Source organism: Amphibalanus amphitrite, unplaced genomic scaffold (assembly GCF_019059575.1).
Source record: "Amphibalanus amphitrite isolate SeventyFive unplaced genomic scaffold, NRLGWU_Aamphi_draft 000014F_arrow, whole genome shotgun sequence".
Lineage (NCBI taxonomy): Eukaryota > Metazoa > Arthropoda > Thecostraca > Balanomorpha > Balanidae > Amphibalanus > Amphibalanus amphitrite.
In genome coordinates, this window is record NW_024881510.1 from 204,425 (window position 1) to 230,180 (window position 25,756).

The 25,756-nt window shown below is 48.9% G+C and overlaps 3 protein-coding genes across 12 annotated transcripts in view; 2 read left to right on the plus strand and 1 right to left on the minus strand.

The window, feature by feature from the left end:
* LOC122383954 (dynein light chain roadblock-type 2-like) overlaps positions 1-3,467 on the minus strand; it is a 38,018-nt gene extending 34,551 nt beyond the window's left edge. Inside the window, exon 1 of one of the 8 annotated variants that reach the window (XM_043370909.1) lies at positions 3,449-3,467. The gene's annotated coding sequence lies outside the window, so the exon portion shown is untranslated. Of the gene's footprint in view, positions 1-1,980; positions 2,045-2,067; positions 2,220-2,623; positions 2,813-3,448 lie in introns of those variants that run through there. The other 7 variants (XM_043370899.1, XM_043370879.1, XM_043370872.1 and 4 more) reach the window with 7 other exon arrangements.
* On the plus strand, positions 2,482-22,471 carry LOC122383938 (ATP-dependent RNA helicase TDRD9-like). 3 transcript variants are annotated; one of them, XM_043370828.1, is made up of 13 exons: positions 2,482-2,671; positions 5,454-7,841; positions 8,229-8,452; positions 8,728-8,865; positions 9,323-9,506; positions 9,907-10,125; positions 10,462-10,554; positions 16,770-16,907; positions 17,260-17,420; positions 18,044-18,308; positions 18,603-18,857; positions 19,343-19,573; positions 21,111-22,471. In XM_043370828.1, exons 2-13 carry the CDS (start codon positions 5,535-5,537, stop codon positions 21,393-21,395), a joined length of 4,500 nt encoding a protein of 1,499 aa, XP_043226763.1. In that variant the 5' UTR covers positions 2,482-2,671; positions 5,454-5,534; the 3' UTR covers positions 21,396-22,471. The 3 variants fall into 3 exon arrangements, with proteins under 3 accessions (XP_043226763.1, XP_043226771.1, XP_043226778.1); XM_043370836.1 differs by lacking the exon at positions 2,482-2,671 and adding an exon at positions 3,289-3,381; XM_043370843.1 differs by lacking the exon at positions 2,482-2,671 and adding an exon at positions 3,470-3,518.
* A 575-nt stretch (positions 22,472-23,046) lies between these two features.
* Positions 23,047-25,544, plus strand: LOC122384040 (proteasome subunit beta type-2-like). The gene is made up of 4 exons (XM_043371011.1): positions 23,047-23,295; positions 23,946-24,069; positions 24,378-24,610; positions 25,122-25,544. The coding sequence occupies exons 1-4, from the start codon at positions 23,202-23,204 to the stop codon at positions 25,292-25,294; spliced, it is 624 nt and encodes a 207-aa protein (XP_043226946.1). The 5' UTR covers positions 23,047-23,201; the 3' UTR covers positions 25,295-25,544.
* Positions 25,545-25,756: the final 212 nt, after the last annotated feature.

A 25,756-nucleotide genomic window follows, 5' to 3' on the forward strand; every position in this document is an offset into this window, starting at 1 on the left:
GAAACTGACTCTGACTCTGTAACTGGTCAGAACTGTCGACTACGATTGACTACAACTCCGACTCCGGCTCCACAGCCCTATTGTAGATTGAGTTTATTCTCCCATGAAAACAAACATACCAAATGACTAATAATTATCATAGCTACAATAAAACCAGCAGTTGCTGGGGTATTTCACCACCCGGTACCCACCAGTTGCGGGGGGGGGGGGGTGTTAAACGTCCCGAGCCGAGAACCGATAGGCGCAGCGAAAATGCACGAGGTGGCAAACGACAGAACGCAACCAGACGATTCTGATGAGACCTTTAAAGTTGAATTGAGGCCACGGATCGGGTCAAGATCCGGTCAAATTCAAACACCTGGGCCCTGTTTCACCGGTGATAGCAGCACGCTGCTATTACACGTGTCAAATTGGGTTTCCATGGAAACATCAACAAACCATGATGTCGTCAATATCTGTGTGATGTCATCAAATATTGCTGCTAAGCGCTGCTAAAAGTTTCACGGCCGTGCGATCAAACAAATGTATCAAACGCACTCAAAGAGACAGCAACTCTGTTCCAAACGCAGCTATGAAAAAGCTCACGGGTTACACGAAACGTCATTAGTGTGACGTCATCACATTACGTCGGCTCGCGCAATTTGATAGCAGCGTGCTGCTATCACCGGTGAAACAGGGCCCTGAGATCGGGCTTTCAGTACCATGGACCTTGTACTGGACGCCTCTTGTCATGACCTCTGTGAGGAATGAGGATTGCGCAGAATCTTTCACCTCAGTGTTACAAAACTGTCAGATTCATGCATGGGTCAATTATGCGTAGGTCAGGGTCAAGGTGAGGTCAGTCAGGTAAGAACATATCCCTGAAAATCAAGGTTGGTCCTATTCACAGCCTATGACATATGTTTCATGGGTACTTGAGTTGAGGCATGGAACTCAATGGTGACATCCATTTCATCATGCCTGTACATTTTTGATGAAAGGGCAAACCAACAAAACAAATGCATGCATCATGACTGTAAATAATCAAAAGAAATTGCCATTATTCAGTTCAAAATGAGGGCAAATATAGAAGGAAAATAAAGTCATTTGATTTAACAGGATTTTGACAGCCAGATGGTTTTATGGCATGTGTTTGTAGGTACCTGCCCTATTTTGTGATTTTATGACTTTTTAAATATTTGCCATTTTTGGTCAAAAACTCGGAAGCAGTGACATCATGTAAACCTCAACATAAAAAACTATTTTTTTTAGCTTTGTCATAATAAAAATTAATCAATTCACCACAGGTAAGTAGGACAGGTACAGCCCTTGAGTCTTGTTCACTCATTGGTGGGTATTATTCTTTTTCAACACAACAGAGAATCAAGAGGGCTATGCTATCATTTGATCAGAACTCATAGCCAGTCATTGTGGGACTCCCCACTATTTTGATTAGGCCTATTATTTTACAAATCGTATGCCCAGTATGGAAGCAAAAAGTAAGTGTGTTTGAAGCCTGAAGGGAGGACATTCATCCATTACCAGCAAACTGGGGGGGGGGGGGATGTACCAATAATGATGTATGAGCCTAGTCTAAGGGTCAGAGGAGCCTCACAGGTCTCAGTGTTATGATATCAGAGTGCCTGAGGGCTGTTCACGGGCCGTGTGCGGTCGAACCGTACAGGCGTACACAGCCTCCAAGCTCCGCCCACTGCGTCCCTAAATCAGCCTTCCGTCACTGCACACAGCGACCGCTGTCGGCCACAGGAAACAGTCCACCACATGCAGCAAAGACGTCAGAGCCGCCTACCCATCCCTTACCCCTACGCCTGCTGCACCCACCGCACGCAGCAGTGTGCAGTGCCCGTGAACAGCCCGTTGAAATTCCTTTTAGCACACCACACCATTTGGATAATAACTGAGTCATACATCCAGAAAAAAATCATGAACATAGAAAATTATCAAAACAATCACGTAACTAAAAAATATCACGATAACTACCACAAAATCCTACGAAAAGGAGAATCGCCGATTGCGCGCCACTTATTGCCGCCACCACAAGACTACCGCTTATAATTCAAATTTTACTTTTCTTTGCCGTTGCACCTCTTCTCTTTGAATTTTAAGTTCCTATTGTATGATACTTTTATACCTACAGTACAGCGAGAAATAATATCCTCTTTCTCTCTCTTCCTTTCACTCTTTGGGCTTTGGCTCTCTTGGCTTCCAAGGTTGCCGGTATCAGTGGATATGTGGTTATCAAAGAAGTAATGTGGGCCTATGATGTCATTTAAACATATGACGTTTTTGTTAGGTGTTGACGGTGTTGAGAAGTAATTAGTTGATTATTTATCATTGAAAAACAAAAAAACTAAAAATCAAAACGAAAAACAAGACTAAGGCCTTTGTTATGGTTATTCCTCTTTAATCTTTTCCTTTAATTAAACTTAAGAGGAAAAAAAGAAGTCAAGGAAAAATGTTAGCACCGATTTTAGCAACTGAATAATGTTCGATAAATTCTCAAAAGCTGCTTTTGAAGAAAATATTGAGCAATCAATTGCTGGCAGAAAACCCCATCCCTCCCAGCAACCTATCCCCCACTCTTCAAACCATTCCTGTCATCCAACTCTCGTCGTAACCTTACCATTCACAAACTTCCTCCTTCCCTCCTTTCACAAACATCAATTTACCGGTAAGTTTCACTGTCATTTATGCGTCTTAACGTAAATTCATGGGTTTTTCCCCATATTCATGGCATAGTACATGGATATGGGTTTTCCCATGTTGTCTTGCTGTAAAAGTGGCCACCGGTCTTAGTTAGGACGGCCGGTTTGTTTTGCGCGGCGTAGTTAGGTCGCCGCCCTCCTCGCGAGGCCGGTAACGTAAGTTAGGGCCACTAAAAAAAAAAAAAAAGACGGGCACTATGGGAAGGAGGGTGCAAACTTTAGTGCCCTGGGTGCAAATATGGACAGGGGCGCGGGAACTACTTTCCAACTGGGGGGGCACACCATAATAGAGATCAACCTAGGGTACCCCCAAATCTAGTTTTCTCACCGGTTTTAGGCCACTTATTTTTCACCCCTCGGCTTTTTCAACAAAAAAAGAAAACATTTGCAAAAAAAGTGTGGTATTCCGTCTCAAAGCTGTGGGGGCACCGCCCCCACGGCCCCAGAGTTGGGGGGGCAAGCTGCCCCCACTGCCCCCCCGGCTCCCGCGCCTATGAATATGGACCAATTTATAAGCTTTCGAACAGGATCATGATTCTCAACGGCGTGCACCGCGCGCCGCGCAGCGGAGGCGCAAAATCAGAGGCGTTTTCCGTAAATTTCTTGTTGGACGCTTGAGCCAAGCTGCTGCGCGCCCTAACTCTTCAACAACAACAACCGTAAATTTCTTATGCGGGTTTGGTTTTCTTCGGTTTTTCGTTTTTCCTACCTATAAGAATTTTGGAATTTTGGTTGCTACGCGCCCTAACCCAAAACTTGCCCAAAACAACAACAGGAATGTTGTTTTTTCCATTGGAGTCTTGCCTTGGACGGGTGCGTGGTCAAGATTCGTCAATATATTTTTAAGAAATCCAGGGGGGAGGTGGTTAACAGACGAAAACTATTCTATTCCGGTTCTTTCCATGATAAATCATTTCAATTTTTCGGTAAGGTAATGGGGCTTATCTGTAAGTTTCTCAGTGCTTGTGCGAGGATCATAATATAGAGCATTTTGTGCTTAAAATTATTAATAAACAAGTGTTTGGATGTAACTTTTTTTAAACTATGAGGGTAAGGTCACTAATTAAAATGAGGCTCATCAATTATCTGAAACAACTCCACTCTGACTTCAACTTTGACATACAATCCTTTATTGCCACTTCAAATAAATGGCTGAAATTAAAATGTTATGTCAGTCTTGGTCTCCTTAGCTCAGTTGTCAGTAAAGTCATATGCAATATAGAATAGGCTAAGTTCTTAGTTGAGATTAAGTCAAATTGTCAAGTCAATCACTATTCAGCACAGCCTACATAGATCCTCAAGAAGCAGGGCTTATAGCCTATTTGATGAGCTAAATGAGCATTCAAGGATATCAGTAGGGCAGACGTCACACAAAGGTTCTCCAACCAAGGAGAGACGCTATGCCAGAAGGTGCTTTTTTAGCAAAACCTAAACAAACTTAACCTAACCTGACCTAACCTAACCTACACCTACAGGCTACAACATCTACAACCCACAAACCTACGGCACCTCTCCTCAGTTGGAAAACCTTCGTGTGAGGTCTGCTCTACTAATACCCATTCCAGTTTATAAGCAATAACTCAATAAAGCTTGAACATGAACATTGTTAGCAAATTAAGATGAGACTCAATGCCTAGGACCTGGTGGCTAATGCACTAGACCTTAACCTGACTTGTCCCTTCTTGCACTAACCTTTACCTTTCCCTTACCATTGGCCAAAGCATAGGTGGGGAATTGCAAGGAACTGTGAATGTCCTTGCACAGAAAATCTGCCACTCCAAAGTAAGTGACCTTAGCCCCTGTCATCTCAGATGATCTGTTGTGACTCCAAGTCAAGCCAGCACACTGGAGTGAGAGATTTGTTGTGTTTGAGCACCCATTATTTCCTACAAGTCTCCACCTTAGCTGTAGGTCACAACCAAATGTAGTATTTTGAGGGTGAGGCAAGACTGCAATCTTGATAAGATCTTGTCTGTGTCAGCAGGGGGCACTCAATTGGTGGGTGGAGCAGTGTGGATTTACTATGATGTGTTGACAGCTAAAACCAGCTCATGCACCCTCTGCAGACAGTGTTTTCCTAGAAAATGATATACAATGTACACTGTGCAGTGTGCAGAAAATGAAATTGTACAGAAGGCTGATTTAAGTTGACCAGTGAAAAATTGGCCTTTAATTGCAATTTCTCATCTTTCTTATAAGTTAATAGACTTAGTAGCAAGAATTTTATGTCTTGTTTGATGTGGGTGCTGGCTGCTGGGTGGTTGCAGATTTTCAGCCTGGTTGGCATGGGTTTTTGTGCATCTGTCAACCTGTCTAGTGCAGCTTGTTGACTCTGTTGCCATGCTTTGCGAAATGCAATGTGAGGGTGAGGGGTATTTATTTCTAGGTGATGACCCTAAAGTATCACTAGCATTATTAGGTACTAATCATGCTGTCTGTAAGAATGAAACATAACATTTGATGCAGGTTTTAAATGCTCATCCAAATTTCAAGTTGGTACCCATTTGAAAAAAAAAACTTCCTGAAACTTGCATGAAGTTTGTCTAAGAAAGTGGTGCTTTTCAGAATTCTCTCCCTTTTTAGCAACTAAACTAATTTTTTCCAGCTGTTCTCACATCTTAGCATGTTTTTTTTCAGTACTATTAATTCATTTTTGGGGCTTCAAGCTGCAGTTCAAGTTTTCCATCTTTACTACATGTGTATATGAGGACATTCACTTTCTGATTCAAAATCATCTACATTTTTCAGATGTTGATGTATTTTGCTAGAACAGAATAGACGCACATTAGAGCATTTCACATCTGGCTACAAGTGCCACAAGTCATCACCATGATGCGGAAGGGGGCCGGTCTGACGGCCGACGACTACCTCTCCATCTTCAGGACGGGCGTGATGCCTACGGAGAACGTGCCCACGCCCGTGCCGAGCGCCACCGACGAGATGGGCTTCGTCGAGCGGCAGCCCGATCCGGAGGTGCCCACGTACCGGCTGCCGCACGGCCAGGCCTACGCCGAGTACTACCGTCAGCAGGAGGAGCGCGCGCTGCTGGAGCGTGGCGCCGCCGACGCGGCAGACGCCGCCACCGCCGGTGACGACGTCGGTTCGACGGTGACGGGGCTGACGGCCGGCATGAGCCAGCTGGAGGTGGACACGTACGCCGAGACGCTGTCACAGCTGGCGCCGGCCGCCGAGCAGCGGGACACTCAGGTGTACGGCAACTACGACTTCAGTCGAGTGGACCCGGCGGCGGCGCGGCTGCCCATCCAGGCGCGCCGGGAGGAGATCGTCAACAAGGTGAACGCCTACCAGGTGGTGGTGCTGGAGGGCCGCACCGGCTGCGGCAAGACCACACAGGTGCCGCAGTACCTGTTGGACGAGAGCTGCCGGCTCAAAAAGTACGCCAATATCATTGTCACACAGCCGCGCCGAATCGCCGCTGTCAGCGTGGCGAAACGGGTGGCGAAGGAGCGCAACTGGCCGCTCGGCACACTGGTCGGCTACGAAATCGGTCTAGACAGGAAGACGGGACCGGACACTCGAATCACCTACTGTACCACCGGTGTACTCCTGCAGAAGATCGTGCACGAAGGCAACATCAACCGCTACACGCACGTCGTGCTGGACGAGGTGCACGAGCGAGACACGGACACAGACTTTGCGCTGCTGCTGGTGCGGCGATTGCTGCGCACTACCTCGCGCCACGTCAAGGTGATTCTCATGTCAGCCACCTTCAACACGCACATGTTCGCGCAGTACTTCGCGGTGCCGGTGCTCAACCGGCTGGACCCGGCGCCCATCATCTGCGTCGGTAAGGAAGAGATGTATGATGTAACGGTTCACTACCTGGAGGAGCTGATGCCGCTGCTTCGTGACGGCGGCGGTGACGCTGTGCCGCGCTCTGAGGGACGCTCCGAATGGGACAGCAACTCCTCGGCGCTGCCGGCCGTCAATCCACAGCTCTATCAACTAGTCCTTCGTCTCATCAAGGTGATGAACTCGTTTGACGTGAGTGACTTCGGCCCGAGTCCGCGCAACCCGCGTTTCGGCGCGCAGCGCGGCTCGGTACTGGTCTTCCTGCCGGGGATGCACGAGATCCGCGAGCTGGCTGCCGAACTGGAGGAGGAGCGACACCAGGAGCGCTGGCAGATCATGCCGCTCCACTCGGACATTACTGGCGACGAGCAGGCGGCCGTGTTCCAGCCGCTGCAGGCCGAGCAGCGCAAGATCATCCTGTCGACCAACATCGCCGAGAGCTCCATCACCGTGACCGACGTCAAATACGTCATCGACTTCTGCATGACCAAACAGCTGGAGCTGGACCAGGAGACCACGTTCCCGATGCTGAAGCTATCCTGGGCCAGCAAGGCCAACTGCCTGCAACGGCAGGGACGTGCCGGTCGTGTGAGCTCCGGTCGTGTGTACCGGCTGGTCACGAAACGGTTCTACGACCAGCTGCGTGACTACGGCGTGCCGGAGATGCTCCGCAGTCCCCTGGAGCACGTCGTGCTCAAGGCTAAGAAGTTCTGCGCCGAGTTCGAGCCGAAGGCGGTGCTGGCGCTCGCTCTGGAGCCGCCCCAGCTGGAGAAGATCTACACGGCCGTGCTCCACCTCAAAGAGGTGGGAGCCCTCATCGACATCCGCGGCGCCGAGCGGTTCAACGCGTTCGACGGCGAGCTGACTGTGCTGGGACACATCATGTCGACGCTGCCGGTGGATGTGAACGTCGGCCGGCTGCTGGCGCTCGGTCACGCCTACGGCTGTCTGCGAGAGTGCCTGGTGATCGCCGCCGGCCTCACCGCCAAGAGCTTCTTCGCGCGGCCGTTCCGCGACGAGCTGCGCGCCTACCAGATGAAGGTCTCCTGGGCGGGAAAGACGCTGAGTGACTGTCTGGCCATCCTGGCGGCGCATAAGGTCTGGGAGGACTGTAAGCGGCAGGGTCACTTCCAGCGCAGTGGCGGCCGCGGCGAGCGGGAGTGGGCCGAGAAGCAGTTTATCCAGCTGCGTTGTCTGCAGGACATGGAGACGCTGCGCCAGGAGATTGAGCGCCGTCTGGAGTCGTGCAACATGCGCCCGCTGCCGGCGCGCAACCAACTGGAGAGCGAACAGGAGCGCCGCCAGCAGGCGCTCGTGCTACAGGTGAGAGCGATAGTGAAGGTTGAACCCGGGCACCCGGTTGAGAGGGCTGACGTTTTGTACACATAGATTCGGCATCTTTTTTCACGAATAAAAATGTCTAGCTTTGACGGAATTGTCGTGCATAGACGAACGTATACCTTTCACTCTCCCCATGATATTCATGTTTAGATAGATAAGTTGCAAATCATAGTTATTCACATGCAACAGCAGATAGTGCCTGATAGGAGTGCTATGATCTCCAAGGGAGTGTCATTCCTGTGTCGTCTATGGCCTGTATCCCTCACACTCACTTAGATCCGGCAAGTTTACAGTACACTCGTATTAATAATTCTCGCTGACTCCTCGCCACCCCCTCCTCGACCGACGCGTCCTCCCCCCTCCCCCCAGGTTTGCGTGGCGGGCGCGTTCTACCCCAACTACCTACTCCGGCTGTACCGTGAGGAGCGGGAGCAGGACGCGAACCGCGAGCTGGGAGGACGGAACCCCCAGACCACCGTGGCGCTGACGGGCCTGCCGCGCGAGTGCGGCCTGCTGTACTATGGCCAGCTGGTGCGCCAATTCCGGTTCAACCCGACAGATCCAGATCCCATCATCACCTGCGAGAACTCAAAGTGAGCGAACGATCAGTCGGGTAAACGGTGTGGTTTAGTCTGGTTTTGTCGGATAGGAAGACTGAACGGGTGTAGTTTTAGCCAAAAACTTTTTTGTTGTGCTGTCAAGATTCAAAGATTGCTTACATTTCTTCATTAAATATGATCTGTTTTATTATGCTCCCATGGAGTAGTAAAAGGAAATATTTCGCAATGAAAATTGTTTTTGCTCATCGTATTAGGCCGTACGCACTCATTGATCTTACCTGTAACCTGACGTGCGACCTGCGCCCCAGGGCGTACGTGGAGTTCCCGGTGCGCCGTCGGCCCGATGACCAGGAGCACGCGTGGGAGGGTGAGATCCCGCCGGCCGTCTACCTCGCCGTCCGCAAGGGACAGATCAAGACCAGTCGCGTCTCCATTATGCGCTACTCGTGAGTTGTTGGAGCTTAGGGACGAGCGCTGTATTAGGCGGATGGTGCTCTAACCCAATATGCTGTAAATGGAAAAAAATAATTCCATTGATGCTTTGAGTCACTGACACTCGACAATTATATGCCGACGCTCTGAAATTTGATGCCTTACAATGTGCAATATTTTGCTAAGCTCTGTGAGCATTGTCTCAGCAATTATTTCATCTTGCCTCGTCGATCATTTGAATATCATGTCTGATTTTTTAGACGAACCACACATACAGTGCTTTATAATTTTAAACCATCTATTCATTGAGCTGATACAAATAGCTTTATAAGGAAGACAGAGGATGATAACCTGACGATAATCAACCGCGAACCATCTGCGAACCTACTGCGTTGATCGTGCCTAACACACGTCTCCCTTTTTCCCAATTCCTCTCTCACCTCTCACTCCTTAACTCCCCTGTCTCCGCAGGCCGGAGGAGGAGAAGCAGCGCATGGAGCAGTACATGGCGATGTGTGAACGCCGCCGCGGCTCGGCCCCCCGCGGCCCCCGGCCGCTGACAATGAACGCCCCCACCACGGAGGGGTCGACTCGTAGCGACAAGTGCCGACTGCCCGGCGTGCACCTGTCCGCGCTACCCGTCCGAGTCACACACGTTAGTTATTGGGGAGAGGGCGTGCTGTTGGGGAAAGCACGTCAGCAGGCGGGGGGGGGGGGGAGGATCATGTCAGTCGGGGGTACGTCAGAGGGACGATGGGAGTTACTGGTGCTAGGGATTGAAGGGTGAGATGGGACTGACCCACTTTTGAGTAGGACGTCTCTGGAGTTGCGTACAGCGAGTTCGATGAGGCTAATTAGTGTGTGATGGCGTTATAGTCCATAACTGCACATAGCGGAATGCTCGGCTAGACGTGAAGTGTGCATAACTTCGTCGTTCGATTTAACCGCCACTTTATGATTTGTTCGTCGGGCACTCCCTTCGCATTTTCGGCACCTCTCCTTCGCTCTCCGTTTAGTATCTCTCAAACTGACTGCTCCTCTGCCCTCCTTCTCAGGTGGAGGACCCGAGCCACTTTTACGTGCAGTACGCCGACCCCCAGTCGATCGACTCGTGCTCCTCTGTGGACGGCCGGATCAGCCGGCTGGCGGGTCTGTGCCGACCGCTGTCGGGCCGGCCGCAGATGGGACGACTCTATCTGGCGCCGTACACGGAGCACGGTGTGACAGCCTACTTCCGAGCGCGTGTGGACACAGTGCAGCAGCGTGACTGTCAGGTGTGGAACAAGGGGGGATAGAGGGGTGATCGAGGGAGGGTAGGAACGCGTTTGGGGACTAGCTGACAGGGTTAGGAGTGATTGTCACTGTCGAAGTGGTGTGGACTATGGAGACGATGATAGAGATTAGAGAATCGAGGGATCACGAGTCATTAGTGTTGGTTAATCGATCAAGACACGGCGACTTTCGTGCATTGCGTACCTAGCTCGAACACGCATTTTAGATGTTGGGTCTTAGATGGGTGGTAGGTGTTGTTTGTGCACCGTGCGATTGACCATCCACCCCCTGTCTTGCCCATGCGGAGCCGGTACTGATCCTCTCCCTACCTGCGACAGGTGTACTTTGTCGACTACGGCAACACCTGCGTGGTGGCCATCTCGGAGCTGCGCGACTTCTGCCCGGAGCTGATCGAGTCGGGCATTCTGGAGGTGAGCTCAGAGTACACCAGACGGTGGAGCAGATGGGCTCGGCTACGGTGACGCTCACCGGTGGAACATTTAGCTACATGTTGTAACCGAAATAGAGTATCTGATCTGGACATAGTCTGACAGTGACGTATCACAGTGAAATCTAATCATGAGCTCTGGTGAGTTGACCGGCTGACCTCGGCCGGGGCGGACGCGGGCGAGGGCGCTCCGCGCGCGGTGCGAGTGAGAGCGGTCAGCAGTGGGTTTTTTTGTGGTGTCTGTGGACGCCATGAGTAAGAAAAGAAAGGCGTGCTCCCCTGGTCAGGGGGAGCAGAAGGACTATCGTGAATTAAAGGACTTTATAGTGAAAGAGAATGAAAAGTGTGTTAAAGAAATCCAAGAGTTCAGTGAGAGGCGACTGTTGGCAATGGAGAACTCCCTGACATTCACGATGGACGTGCTGTCAGAATTGTCTGAGCGTCAGAAGTCGGTGGTTGCGAATGTTAAGGAGCTTCAAAAAGTGACAGAGAATCTGAGGAGCAGAGTGCAGCAGTTGGAGATGAATGAGGACCGCCGGCTCCAGAATAGCAGGTTGGTGTTTTTGATATTCTCCGGGTCCGCTCTCCAGGCGCATACCAACCGTGATGAAGCGGTGGATCTGATTCGTTCAGCTGCGCGAGTTCCTCAATATGGATCTAGACCGCACACAGATCCAAGATATCACCAGACTTCGAAATGGAAAGATCGTGATTGAATTTAGCTCAGCTGCGCCCGGCTCTAATAGAGATGCGCTATTCAGAGCTAAGGCCAAACTTCGAGGTTCCGGCCTCTACATCACGGAATCGCTAACCCCCTGGAGGCAGGAGATGTTCAGGGACCTTATTCGAATGAAAAAGGAACGACAGATCTACTCGGTTTTCACAAGAGCCGGGAACATAATGATCTGCAGGTCACGTGACTCACCGCCACTGCGGATCGCTGACCCGGAGGCGTTGCGTCAGCTGGCTGGGTCGAGTGCACCACAGAGCCCCGTGCAGAGGCGAGCCCAGCCGGGGGAAGAGAGAGCGAGGAGCGAGATAGAGGAAGGAGCTCTCCGACGTGATGCGCCTGCGCCCTCGGCGCGGGGCGGTCGAGAGGGAGTGACGACCCCCGGTCGCGACCCCCGGTCACGTGACCGTTCCCCTTCCGACTCTCTGAGGAGGAGCGGCGGCGGCCGTCAGGAGGCTCAGCTCCAGCGACAGGACGCGCAAAATCGCTCCGGGACTGCGGCTCGTGGGCGCGTCTCGTCGTCGCCGTTACTAGACTGCGCGCGGGAGGCTGTGCGTTCGGTGCAGCTGGCGGCGCCGCTTGAGTCTCCGGAGAGCGTTTCAGCTGGACTTTCGCCTTCTCCGAGTGACTCCCTGGTCGGCCCCTCTCAGGTGGCGGGCCTGGGTGCGCCACTGCGAGTGACGTCTGGGTCAGATCTACCGTCGGCCACAGGTCTGAGGTGGGTCGGTTCGGAGGGCTCGGTGCTGCCACCTGCCGGGGACCGTGGGGAGCCGGAGAAGGGTCGCGAGGTAGGTGGCGATGAGGGTCGCAAGGTAGGTGGCGCTGAGGGAGGGGCGCGTTCTATGAGTGAAGACGCCTCTCTTGTTTTCCGACCTGGCTCTCCGTCGGCTATATCGAATGTGTTGCGGCGTGAATCCTCCCAAGGCGGGGAGGCTGAGGGACGATGGGTAGAGAGACCTGGTGGTTCTCCCTCGGATTGTCCGCGTGGGGGTAGGGCCGCAGGGTCTGCTATGCAGGGAAGGGGCAGGGGAACTCGTAGGGGGGATGGGCAGTCGAGAGATATCAGGGAATATTTCTAGTGGTGGCTCAGCATTCAAAGTCGGGCTGGGACCATGGACTTGGCTCAGCAGCGTGAGCTCTCCGATGTCCGAGCGGAGACTGTGGGTGGGGGTGGTTGTGCTCGGTGTGAGTTTAGAGCTACTGTTACATGTCGAAAATGAGCTTGTCTTTCTGTTGTGTTAATGTACGGGGTATACGTCAGGCCGAAAAGAGAAGGGATGTCTTCAATTACCTCAGACGCCTCGACTGTGCTGTGTATGGGTTAGTGGACACACATCTGACGACTGAAATGGAGTCAATGGTCCGATCGGAGTGGGGAGGAGAAATATATATGAGTTGCGGAACAACTAACGCTAGAGGAGTGACTGTCTTAGTTCGAACTGGGGCACCTGTATTAGTTCATAGTTGGGAGGTGGATGATCACGGTAATTATGTGATAATGGATGTAGAATGTGATGGATACTTCCGAAGCAAGTTTGTTGTGATATATGGGCCAAATAGTGATTGTCCGATGTTTTTTGAAGACTTGTTTGAGAGAGTATTCAATGCTTCACAAATATGTCCTGTTATTCTCGTTGGAGACTGGAACTTCGTATTAGATCCGGAAAAAGATACGAAGTTTTACCGGAGCATTAGTAACACAAGGGCGAGAGAGGTTGTTCTGAATGCAATTGAAAACGAAAATCTGGTGGATGTATGGCGGGAACAGCATAGTAATAGCAGACAATTTACATGGAGAAGAACGAATCCTGTAAAATTCTCCAGATTATATTTTTTCCTTGTGTCTGCTGATTTACTCGGTTTCATTTCTTCGGCAGATATTCTCAGTGGTTATAGAACTGATCACAGTATAGTTTCGTTGAAGTTTAAAAAGGCTTTTAGGGCTAAAAGGAAGATGTTTTGGAAATTTAACAACAGTTATATTGAGGATGAAGCTTTTGTTGGGTTAATCAAGAGAGAAATACGAAAAATGAAGGATCAATATGTGATACCGGTATATTCTAGTGAAACTATAGGAAGTTGTGGGGATATTCAGTTCACTATCAGTGATCAGCTATTCTTTGAAACCATGATGTGCCACTTAAGGGGTATATGTGTACAGTATGGGAGCAGAAAGAAAAGAGCTTCGGAGAGGCAGGAAAATGAACTAATAGCTAGAATACAGCAGCTGGAAGACTTAGCCACGTCAGATGAAAACGTAGCGAAAGAGCTAGCAAAATGTAAAGAGGAACTCCATCTCAGACGTAGGGATATAATGAAAGGCGTACTAGTAAGAGCAAGGGGTAGGTGGATTGAGGAAGGTGAGCGGCCAACTCGATACTTCTGCGGCATGGAGAAACGTCAGTATACAAAGAAGTACATAGGTTGCTTAGAAATAGGAGAAAAAACTGTCAGGGACCAAGATGAAATCATGACATGTTTGTACGATCACTTTAAAGGTGTGTTTCATTTAAGTGAGAGGACAAAAACGCTAGATGATATAAAACACTTACTAGGTGATGCATTTCCTACGCTAAATAGCGAAGAAAAGTTGAGTTTAGAAGGCCCTCTGACTGTGCAGGAAGCCAGCCTAGCATTGGAAAAGCTGAATAATGATAAGTCTCCAGGGCCTGATGGTTTTTCAAAGCTTTTCTTTAAGACTTTCTGGAATGAACTGGGAAGTTTTTTAGTTCGGTCATTGAACGAAGGTTTTGTAAAAGGCTCTCTATCGGTAACACAAAGACAAGGTACGATTGTGCTTGTGCCAAAGACAGGGAAGCCTAAAGAAAAAATAGCAAACTGGAGGCCTATCTCGCTGTTGAATACTACGCAAAAGATTTTGTCAGCAGCGATAGCTAATCGCTTACGGAAGGTTCGTGTGCCGCGTGTAATCGCTTACTTATTTCGATGTGCCAAAAAGGTTTTATAAAAAACAGGTTCATAGGAGAATGCATCAGAACAATTTATGACATTGTTTGGGATGTAAAGTATAGGGAAAAAAGAAAAAAGGGCCTAATTGTGTTTGCTGATTTCAAAGGGGCCTTTGATTCCTTGAATCATGAGTTTCTCTACGAAGTGCTCAAGATGTTTAATTTTGGCGAAGACTTTACTAAATGGGTTAGGGTTATGTTGAGAGATGCTTCTTCTTGCCTAGCACAAAATAAAACTACAACGGAGTTTTTCCCAATAAAGCAAGGTTGCAGACAGGGTGATTGTTGCTCGCCATTGCTCTTCATTCTGTGTGTTGAAGTGTTGAGCATAGCCATTCGAAACAATCCTCAAGTTGTAGGATATAAAGTCAACGAGTCTGATATGAAAATTCAGCAGTTCGCAGACGATTGTACCTTTTTACTAGATGGTACGCAAGCAAGCTTCGATAGTTGCATGACAATAATTACAGAGTTTAGCAAAGCGTCAGGTTTAACATTAAATGTGCAGAAAACACAGTTACTTTGGATTGGACAAGAAGCGATGCCGGCATATGTAGCTAGCTCAAACTTCGATATTATAAACGGTAACTTCAAGTATCTAGGCATAATTTTTACGCAGAATCTGTTAGATATGGGAGAGGTGAATTTTGAAGCAAAATCGATTGATGTCAGGAATCTTCTTAGAGGATGGATGAAACGGAGGTTAACGGTATATGGCAAACGGATAGTTCTTAAAAATCTAGCATTGTCAAAGCTGACCAATACATTAATGATGCTACCATGCCCTCCTGAGAGCTCCATTTATGGGTTGCAGAGAAGTTTTTTTGAGTTCGTGTGGAACAAGGGTCCTGATAAGATCAAGCGACGCTTTATGATGCGGGACTTTGATATCCCATGTTTGAAAACATATAATGATTCTTTGAAAATTTCCTGGATGAAAAGATATGTATGCTCGGAAGATGCTTGGAAGTTTTTAGCAGAAATGCAGCTATGTAAAAATGATATTATTTTCTCGTGTGGTGATGCAAGCTTCTCGAAAGCTGTAGGTTCGGTTTCAGATGGTATCAATCCGTTCTGGCGGGAGGTTTTTAGTAAATGGGATGCCTTCAAAAAGTGTTTTGAAGTCTTACCGGAAAATGTTAAGACGCAACCTTTGTTTTTGTCCTCCTTCTTCAAGCGTAATCACAAAGTTAAATGGAATGGCCGTCTATACAGAGCTGGTTGTACCAATGTAGGTGACATTTGGACGGATGAAAGAAGGTTTATGAATATTGCTGAAATAAACAACACTTATGGCTTGCGTCTCCAACAGCTTGAATTCGCGGGCATTGTTAGAGTAATAAGGACAGCATATACGGGGGAGTTGCCACCTCATGACATTGGACCTAAAATGCAGCCAGCATTGGCAACTCTCTTAGGATGTAAGGGAGGATGTAGGATATACTATAAGACAATGCTACAGCATAAGTACTTTAAAACACGGGATGGTTTAAAATCACAAATAAAATGGAATAACGATCTACAGTGTCAGCTAGAATGGGACCTCATTTACAACAGATTTGCGAGCTGTACTAAAAATACTACTCTTAGATGGTTCCAGGATAGATTAGTACACAGAATATTAACGACAAACGTTTTCGTGTCAAAATTCACTGAAGAAAGTCCATTGTGTACATTCTGCAATGCAGATAGAGAGACGCTTCTGCATCTTTTTGCTGAGTGCGAACAGGTTCAATGTGTTTGGAGAGCAATGGTGGGCAGGGTCAGGGAGCGTTTGCATTACAATGTTGTTCTAAGCAAACGTGCAATAATTGTTGGATTCGAGGAAAATGAGACATTTCATATGGCTGATGCTGCAGCTGCTATTCAGAGACTTTTTTTGCTAGGGAAATATTATATTTACAGAACAAAAGTGGCACAATATGGTATAGGAATAGTTGATATGTTTTCATTCTGTGATTTTATGACGAGGGCAGAGTTTGGTAATATGCGAGTGGGCATGACCGATACAGAAAAGAAGAAGGTAGAGGTGCATCAAAAACTTTGTCTCATTAGCTACACATCTTACGAACAGGGACAACGAGCGTAATAACAGGACATATAGGGCGGGCGAGGTTCGGACGCTGAGATGTCGCCAGATTTTCACCCCGCCCGTTCCCATCCGTGACCGGCCCTGAGGTTTTACCTGGGACCGGTCCGCTGGCCGGGTGTGCGACAGGTGTCCGGTTCTGTGTACTGTGTGTACTGCTATGTGATTGTCAGTTATGTAAATAAATTTGTGAGGAAAAAAAATCATGAGCTCTGGTAGCCTGTGATTCTCTCACCGTGATATATAATTGGGACGTCCTCTGACTGTGACGTATGGCTGTGATCTCTGTATCCTCTAACTGTAACCTCTAAATGTGACATCTAACCGTGACTTCTGACCGCTACCCCTAATTGTTACCCTCACTGTGACCCCTGTCAACTCTAACTGTGACCCCCACCCGCCGCCGTCAGGTGGAGGCTCTGGCCGTCGAGTGCACCCTATCGGAGGTGAAGCCCACCCAGGCCATGCTGGGACGATGGGACGCCCGAGCCGTCGAGACCTTCAAACACATGGCCCTGGAGCAGATGGTGATGGGCATCGTCTACTCGGTGAGTGGCTAGTGAACTCAGGAAACTATTAGCACCGATCGATGCGCATAAAATCATCGATATGTGGGACGAGAAATCGCCTGGCCATCTTAAATGTAACGTCGAGGTCTGATTGGCAATGTATTTGTGGCATGTTTCGTACAATGCAGCCCATGAGTTGCGACAAGTTACCACTCTGAGACTCTCCATGTTTTGGACCCGTGCCTACACCATTCGTGGTAGATCGTCAATACCTACCTGCTCACTCCCCCGCCCGACCCTGTACACAGCGTACCTACTTACTATGTGATCTCATCATATTGTGCAAACCCTCCACCACCTCATAACTCTGCCCTCTGCTGCTTGTCCCCAGGTGGTGCACGGCGTCATCCACATTGACCTGGTGCGTCAGGTGCGGCTCGGCCACAATGTGGTCGAGCGCAGCATCAACAAGGAACTGGTGGAGCTGGGGTTGGCCGAGGACGCTGTGGAGGGCCACTACTCGCGACAGAACCACGAGCAGAGGCTGTCCTCGTACGTACCGGAACGGCGCTGAAATCGCTGTACAGACTGGCTGGCGTTTTGTTCGGGATTAAGTTTTGGATCAACATTTACCAGGATAATTCTGTCTGCTTTGTTAATTTCACGTGTTTTTTTTTTCCTACCTGAAACCATCAAATGAATTTACAAAAGTTTGATTGATTCACAGTTATATGAATGGACGGAGGAATTAGGGTTCTTTGAGACGTTTTATGGCCACGAACTGCGCTCCCATTCCATCCTTGGTTCATGGCCCTCCTGATCTCTTCCACCCTCTGTCTGGGAAGGTTCTGCGTACAGGGCAGATTGCCGCACTGACGCATCCTGTCTTGCTTCAGGCAGGGTCCACGTAGAGGGCCACCCGTCGCTCAAACCCCTTTCCTCTGTCGAAGCAGGTTTTTTGACCCCCTCTCTCCTTCCAGGTTCCGCGTAGAAGGCTGACCGCCGCACCTGACCCCTCTCCTCTGTCTGTACACGTACAGGCTCCCTGCTCCCTCGTATATGTCTGAATGAGTATTCCTTCCGCTCCTCTGTCCAGGTTGGATGGCCGCCCGCCGCACTAACCCTTCCCGTCTGGCATGTGCGTTACTGACCTCTCCCCCTGTCTCTTTATTCAGGTTCCGCGTGGATGGCCGTCTGGAGGAGTGGCAGGAGCGGCCGGTGGCCGCCGACCCCGAGCTGACCGGCTGGCTCAAACAGCAGCAGGCCGGCTACGACCGGCAGGTGCTGCGCGGGCCAGACTCGCCGCTCACAATGACGCTCACCGGACTGCCCAAGGCGCTGCAGACCCGGCCGGCGTTCGTCGACACCGACTCGTGCAACTCGGTGCTGCTCGACACGGAGCCGCAGAACCCGTTCGATCGGCTCATGGTGGCCGCGCAGGTGCGTCTGATGTGCGTACTCCGCGACTTTTGGAATCGTGGTCTCCCTCTGTCCTCTTTCTTTCGATTGTAATAGTTAGTATTAACCGGCTACTAATTCACTTTTATGAGCCAGATATAGTGTATATTCAGTCACACTTGTCCGTCTTTATCGAATGTTAAAATACTTTCTCGATCAGCTGTTTGGTAACACATACTTCTTTTTCTTTTACCCCTTCGTTCGTCTCTCTTTCTGACCCCTCAACTCAATATCATCACCGTCCCTTCAACTAACTCTCTCCCCCCCCCCCCCCAGATGGTCCCGACGAGTGACGGAGCGCGGGTGCGCGCCCAGAACACGGCCATGATGCCCAACATCCCGGGTCTGCCAACGCTGCTGGTGCTGCTGTTCGCTCCGGTGGTCGAGCTGCGAACCAACGAGGAGCGCACGGCGCTGGCCGGGGCTGTGTGCGGGCTGGGCGGGCACCCGGAGTCCGCACAGGCCGTATACCCCGACCACGATATCGAAATGTCGTTCGATGTGGCCATTACCACCAGAGATCTGCTGGATGTGAGTGGGACGGGGGAGGGGAAAAAGCGCTGGGTGGGGAATCTGGGAGAAGAGAGGGAGAGAAGAGTGATGGAGAGAAGGAGGGTCTAAGAGCTTTTGATGGGGTTGGGTGGTGTAGTGATGGGATGGGGTTTAGGTAACGTAAAGCTGTTGTGGTGTGATGATAAATGGTGGTCGCAGAATTTAATCACGTTAAATAATTTGCTACCCTCGGATACCAAGGAGCTTAGATATCGTCAAGGTTAACCTCCGATCATGTATCTATTTTACTCACTGGTCTTACAAAATACAAACAGCCAAACATCAAATTGATACAGCCTTCCCAGAAACGACTTTATTTATGATGTCTTTGTACGCAATTAATGCTGTACTTCCTCCTATCCTAGATTCTCTTACCTCAGACTGTCCGACAGTGACTGGACTGGCAATGTTTGGTAACTGTGCTATTTCTAGTCACCCTGTCACCCTCCTCCCCCTCACCCCAGGTGAACGTGCTGCGCACCTCCTTCTGGATCGTGTACGGCTGCGTGGACGACGAGGCCGCTGAGCCGCAGAGACTGCGCGAGTCAGATCGCTCGGCCGCCGAGAAACAGCTCAGTCGCCGCCGCCGGCTGCTAGCGCTGCTCGAGAGGCGCCGGGAGTCGCGCGTGGAGCGTCGCCGGCCGTACCGCGCTGCCTACCGCTGGAACCGGCTGCCCGCCGGAGAGAGGCTGCAGGTGAGGGGAGCAGGGAGAGATGTAGGCAGTGGCTGATAGAGTGTATCCAACCAGACAGCTAACCAACGTTTTTGCAGGATGAAATTGGGAATTGCCTGGATTATCTGTTGTTGCATCAGCTCAGTGTTTTTACCGATGACATTAAGTCTGGATGTATACATTAGTGATGTCAGTTACAGAAAATCGTGATACCGATACCAAACCAAATAGGTACCAAATATAACCGTAGGAAAATACCAAAACCAAACCAACTTCAGAAACTGAGGGAAATACCAACTTTTTACCGAATTCACAGCCTCTTTTACATTAGCGACGATTCACAATACCAACAAAATGCCAAATGCATTAGCCTTGAAACACCAAATACCAAGTTGGAATCGGTTTGGAATCGGTATACCAAAAAGTTGGTATTTGATTGACATCTCTATAGTCTGTTCCATTCCAAGTTTGCAGCCGAAGCGCCGCACTCATAACAGCACGTGAACAACGCTAGTGCAACTTTTTATGCAAATGCGCCAACGGATTGGAAAGCTGCGCATTTGAGACTTGATTTGACGCTCTTCAACAGTCACAATGTCGTCAATTTTGTCGGCTATTATATTATCAATTAATATGTACTTAATTGTTAATATGTAAATTTTGTATTTAATATTTATTCTTTTCAAAATGTTCTAAAATCAGTACGCACTTCAGGGCGGTGCGGTCACCAGATAGCAAACAAGTCGGACAGGCACACAGGCACACGATGTGCTCGTATTTTTCCGCAAGAAGTGGAGGCGACGGGCGTCTGAAAATTGGCCTAGGTGCAAAGTCCGCCTAGGTATTGCCGTCGCCTATGCGCCACCGGACCGGAGCAGCGGAGCAATCAGAAAAAAAAAATATTGAGATGGTGATGACATCTCCAAGAGAGCTGATAACCCGAGGTCGGTCTGCGGACGGATTGCAAGAAAACAAAAGCGGATGAAATAAAAATATAAGCACTAAATATTGTTAGTGGTGTGCTGTTTATGGCAAAGTGTTCAAACGACCTGATCTATCATAGCCGTAAACGAAATAAAAATGTTTACGACAAGCAGAGGCTAGCACGTAATACGACTGGATTGGCAGATTTTAATGCTGCTCGACAGGATGATGCCTTGCGAGATCACTTTTTTGTTCAAATATACCGTTTCAATTTTGTTTTGCGTTTCAGGGTTAACACAAAATACGGAAAACGTTGGGCAGGGCACACGTGTCTTCAAAATATTCTGGGGTAAGGCCCTGTAAATATCGCCGGGTATTTTCGCCGCAGGAACTCCGCAAAAGTCCTTGATTTTTCATTGCTCCCCACGTGCGAATGGCGGGCAGCGCTTCGGCTGCAAACTTGGAATGGAACAGACTATAGTATACATTTCTTGCGTGTTTGTCTGTGACGATTCTGTTCAGTGTTTGACGCTCCGTGGCGTACCCACACACCTCAATCCCCGACTCCCTTCCCGTCTTACAGGTGCGTCAACGATCTCTGACTCACCACTGCATCCTCTTCCCCATCTTACAGGTTCGCCTGGGCGACGAGCCGGTGGACCCGCGTCTGCAGCCGTTCCTGGTCAGCCCTGTCCGCTCTGTGAACCGGGCCGAGCGGCTGCACATGCGCAGCCGCGTCCTGGAGCTGTTCAGCAAGGCGCGAGACAGTCAGGAGGCCGAGCCCCACTACTGTCCACTGTGCGACGTCACGGTACCCACCCCGCTGGCGTTGTTCCGCCACATCAACCGCGAGGACCACCGGGAGCGAGCGGCCGACCTCTACCGCGACTGTGAGGACGGCGACGACGACGACGAGTAGAGAGCTGATAGAAAGACAAGAGGAGGAAGAGGAGTAGAGAACAGAGAGGGTGGATAGCGAAGGAAGAAAGAGAAGAGATCAGTGCCTTAATCTTGAGGTAAAACCATTGCTGGTACCAGCGGCTTGGTTGGTACCTTATTCTGTGAGAAATGGTGCAGTGCTGCCGCTAGACCAGTGGATTCCGTGAGCTTACGAGTTGAGTTGGTCAGTTTGTCTAAGCCAAGAGTCTGTGGGTCGCTGACGTGCACAGGGTCAGTAACCAGACGTTCCTACGATATCACCATAGAGGTTTATTTTAGTTTTACATTAAGGAGAGCTGCTGGGTTGGCCATACGTTTACGCCAGTGCATCGATGTTATGGAGGTCGGTGTGTACTCTTTTGATGGTCAGCGTTTGGTGTGTTCCTTGCACATGCCCAAAACTGTACCTGACATGTGACAGATTTGTATCAAGATTGTGATACTTGTCTTTCCATTCTAATACAAAAGTGACTGGTGACTCGACATGACAAAAGTGAAATGTGACCGAGCTAAATTAGAGCTCGGCAAAGAGCCCCAGTGCTTCGAAATGTGTTCTGGGCCTCAATGTGCGCAATGTTCACCACTGTACGAGCGTTTGACCGCTGAACCATCCGATGATAATTCATCTTCAAGTGTTGTATTCATTTAGTTGAACCTTATGTAAAAATGTTTTGAGTTCATGTTTTGGTTAGTATAGTAGTTTTCTCTGATTTTCGAGTTGTATTCGCTGGTCCTCGTGTGACTTAAGTTTGTGCTTCTACAGTCTCAATCGAGTTACTTTTGGTGTATTTTCTAGTTTCTCATCGTGATCACACCAGCAGACTGGGGCTCGGCTGCAGGCGGAATAGCGGCAAACATCATCCATCATGATTACGGTTGACATGTACATTTTGATAGTTGATGATTGATCCGGCAAGCTAGAAGCGGTCTTCGCAGACTGATGGTGCAATGTTCAGCTCAGAGAACATGATCGTGTGAAACCTAGATGACCAATGCGCTCGACGTGTTGGTGAAAATACAGGGCACGTATATGTGAACGTTACCAAAAACTCAAAATGTTTTGTTTTCAAGCTGTGCTGCATCCAGCTTCAAACGGCATTACTTAGGACGACGCGCTATACCTAAGCTATGGAATATTCACAGTCATTTTCAGTTCTTTATTCCAGCACTTGGTACTGATGTCTGATAAGAGCCGTCACGGTCTCGCTCAGGCTTGGGTGTGCAGGTGTAAGTAAAGCCTGCGAGCGGAACGGCATGCAGGCCTAGATACGCAATTACTAGATATGGATTGCATTAGAATATCGTTACGATGAAAGTTGGCGTGGAATGCGCGTATACTTTTGTTTCTTGTCGCACAAGTTTGGTGTCATTTGCAGCAACACCTGAATGTTTGATCAACATAAGAAGAGATAACATGGATTAGGTATCTCTTATCCATTATTCGAGCAATAAGTGTGACATGCTGCTAAATAATTAAATGCATTTTAACGGTTGATTCCTCTTCCGTGGGTGCCAATTATAAACTCCTATAGCCCCGGCCATGCGTGTTCATCTGGATTGTCACTCGAAGGATTTTATGCAGCAAAGTTGTTTTCATTGCAGTAATTTAATCCTAAATGAGAAGTCATTTCTGGCGCGCATGTAAGGCATTACGGCGCATTGTTTATTGCATGTCACCCCGCGCTCTCGCCTTGGTTTTGGGGGCGACGATAGATACATAATAAATATTTAACAATTTGGAGTGTTGATTGGAGTAATTTAAGGGAGCCTCCCGTTCATTACCAATATGGAGTGTCTAATGGGAATTGCGTTTAATGACTTTGTTCTCCTTGCGGCCGATCGAACCTGTTCGGCTCATGGCATCCTTGTGGTGAAGCCGGGTAAGAATTTTATTTTTTACATTTCTCGTTAAATGACTAGATAAGAAAACACCTCCAGTTTAGTGAAAAATTGAAAACAGATGTTATTCTTATATTCGGGAAAAGTGATGATGAAGAGTGGAGTGATACATCACGTTTAGTGGAGTGATGAATCCACACTCCAATGCAATGATAGTGGATACCACACCTCGGCTCATTTGCCATTTTTTTTGTAAGCAGCTTGCCAGTATTTTCGACTTCACATTGCTCTAATTCATCAAATTCATGTGGTCTTGGAGGTTCACCATTGAAAGGCCATGAAACACCAATGAAACTATTTATTGGATTTTTTTTTAGAAATATCAGCATGCTAACAAAAAATGATGCTGAACAGAGTTCTGCCTGAAGGCATGGAGCGTTTATGGGCTCTTTCTAAGCATGTTCCAGTCACTGTTTTCATTGACCAATTTTATTGTTGCTGTAGGATTAAGGATAGGTATGAAGCCACATTTGACAAGCAATAGTCAGATATTAATATTACCTCAGATTACTGAAGTTCATAAGTCAGGTAGGTAGGTACCTACCTACCTACCATTCATTTGTTGATAAAATATGATCTATAAATAAGAAATATCCTCTGTTAGTACAATAATATTTTTGATGCTTCTCAGATGATGACAAGACATTCAAGCTGGCAGACAACCTGGTGATGGCTGTCAGTGGGGAGCCTGGAGACACAGTCCAGTTTGCTGAGTATATCGCCAAGAATATTCAGCTCTACAAGATGCGAAATGGGTGAGCACCCATCTAACTGTCTTATGAGTAAAATATTTTGTACTTGTTTCAGCAATTCTTTAGCTTGCCTTAATTGATCAGCATTTCTCCATATCTGCACTTTGCCTGTTTCATCATATTTTTTTTAGGATTATTCATACTTTTGTGCAACAGTCTTGTTTCTTTACCTACATATTGACCATCCATCCCACTGTTTAAGGATCATCACTACTTGTTTTTCCTGTTGTTCATGTAGGGTGCCACTATCCTCATATTAGCCCTACCAGTGGCATCCACTTTTATTCACTTATCGCTCACATTGCCGTCAGTTACGAGCTGTCTCCGTCGGAGGCTGCCCACTACACGCGCCGTACGCTGGCGGAGTACCTGCGCTCGCGGTCCCCGTACCAGTGTAACCTGCTGCTGGCCGGCCACACGGCCGACGCCGGGCCAGAGCTCTACTTCATGGACTACCTGGGCAGCTGCTCGCGGCTGCCGTACGCCGCCCACGGCTACGGAGGCCTCTTCTCGCTGTCCGTTATGGACCGGTACTACAAGGCCGGTGAGTTGTGGTGGGGATAGGGGCCTGGGGGTAGGTGGAGAGCGCAGAGATGAGGAAAAGGTCGAAGGAGCCACGATCAGCTGGGAAGGTCACGAACATTTCGGGCAACGCACCGTCTGTTGAAAGCGTGTAATTGGCGTTGTGCAGGTTCGATATGTCGATATGAAATGTGAAGTTACGATGTGGAGTGTGAAGTGAAGCCCGTCCCGGTGCAGTGAATCGAAAAGTCAAGGTTCAATGGTAATCGAATGGACCTGGTTTGTGCTGCTGCACTCGATTTGCCTTTTTCTGTTTCTGAGGTAGTTCGCTATTGTAATATGGAGCAGAATGTTCTCTATCAATAAAACCTATGTTATTTGCCTCACACTGCCGAATCTGAAATGTAAATTAGCCGACCATTTGTGTATCGTCATAACTCCCGATGTTCCTGAAAACCTCTGTTCTGAGTGTGTAGTCGACCGTCATGTATGTGAAAACCTGCGTGTACTGAAGTTCCGTTTTCTGCCGGCAGATGCCACCCTGGAGGAGGCGCTCGACATCATGCAGAAGTGCGTGGCCGAGATCCAGACGCGACTCATCGTAAACCTGCCCAACTTCCAGGTGTTGGTGGTTAACAAGGACGGCGTCAAACACCTGGACGACATCACCGTACACTCGCTCAAACAGCGGCCCGTCATGGGCTGATGGAACCGTCGGCCGGTAATCTGACAGAGCTCTGGTGTGGGCTCCTTCACACGCGGTACGAACTAGGCGAGATTCCTTGTCCTGGCGCCGGTCTGTGTCAGAGGACGTACCACCGCAGCTGGTTGCGTGGACGGCACTTCTGTCACAGTGTACTGGAAGTGATTTCGGTCAGAACGCTCCCATTGAATGGCCACGTGGCGTCATGTTCTCAGACTATGGTGATGTAATACACGCTGTTCACACGCTCGTGGATGATGGTGTCCGTATGGTTCAATCAGGGATACTGTCGTTGATAGGCACCGCGATCGGTTCCGGCGGCCGATATTCATCGTAGCATGGCATCGATGCCTAAAGAGCAAGTTGCTCGACCACCACTTCCAAAATATCCATCAACATTTCATTCCACACCAGTATGTTGAAGCTACCCCTTCAGTCGGTTCAATATTGATCTAATGGCTTGAG

What these genes read in the sequence shown, in the direction of transcription:
- LOC122383938 (XM_043370828.1), top strand. Translation starts at nt 5,535, where the DNA reads ATGATGCGGAAGGGGGCCGGTCTGACGGCCGACGACTACCTCTCCATC. An exon ending in CACGAGCAGAGGCTGTCCTC is followed by an intron (nt 17,421 to 18,043) that starts GTACGTACCGGA and finishes CTCTTTATTCAG; the next exon opens with GTTCCGCGTGGATGGCCGTC. An exon ending in CCGCCGGAGAGAGGCTGCAG is followed by an intron (nt 19,574 to 21,110) that starts GTGAGGGGAGCA and finishes CCCATCTTACAG; the next exon opens with GTTCGCCTGGGCGACGAGCC.
- LOC122384040 (XM_043371011.1), top strand. Translation starts at nt 23,202, where the DNA reads ATGGAGTGTCTAATGGGAATTGCGTTTAATGACTTTGTTCTCCTTGCG. An exon ending in CATCCTTGTGGTGAAGCCGG is followed by an intron (nt 23,296 to 23,945) that starts GTAAGAATTTTA and finishes GATGCTTCTCAG; the next exon opens with ATGATGACAAGACATTCAAG. An exon ending in CTCTACAAGATGCGAAATGG is followed by an intron (nt 24,070 to 24,377) that starts GTGAGCACCCAT and finishes CATTGCCGTCAG; the next exon opens with TTACGAGCTGTCTCCGTCGG.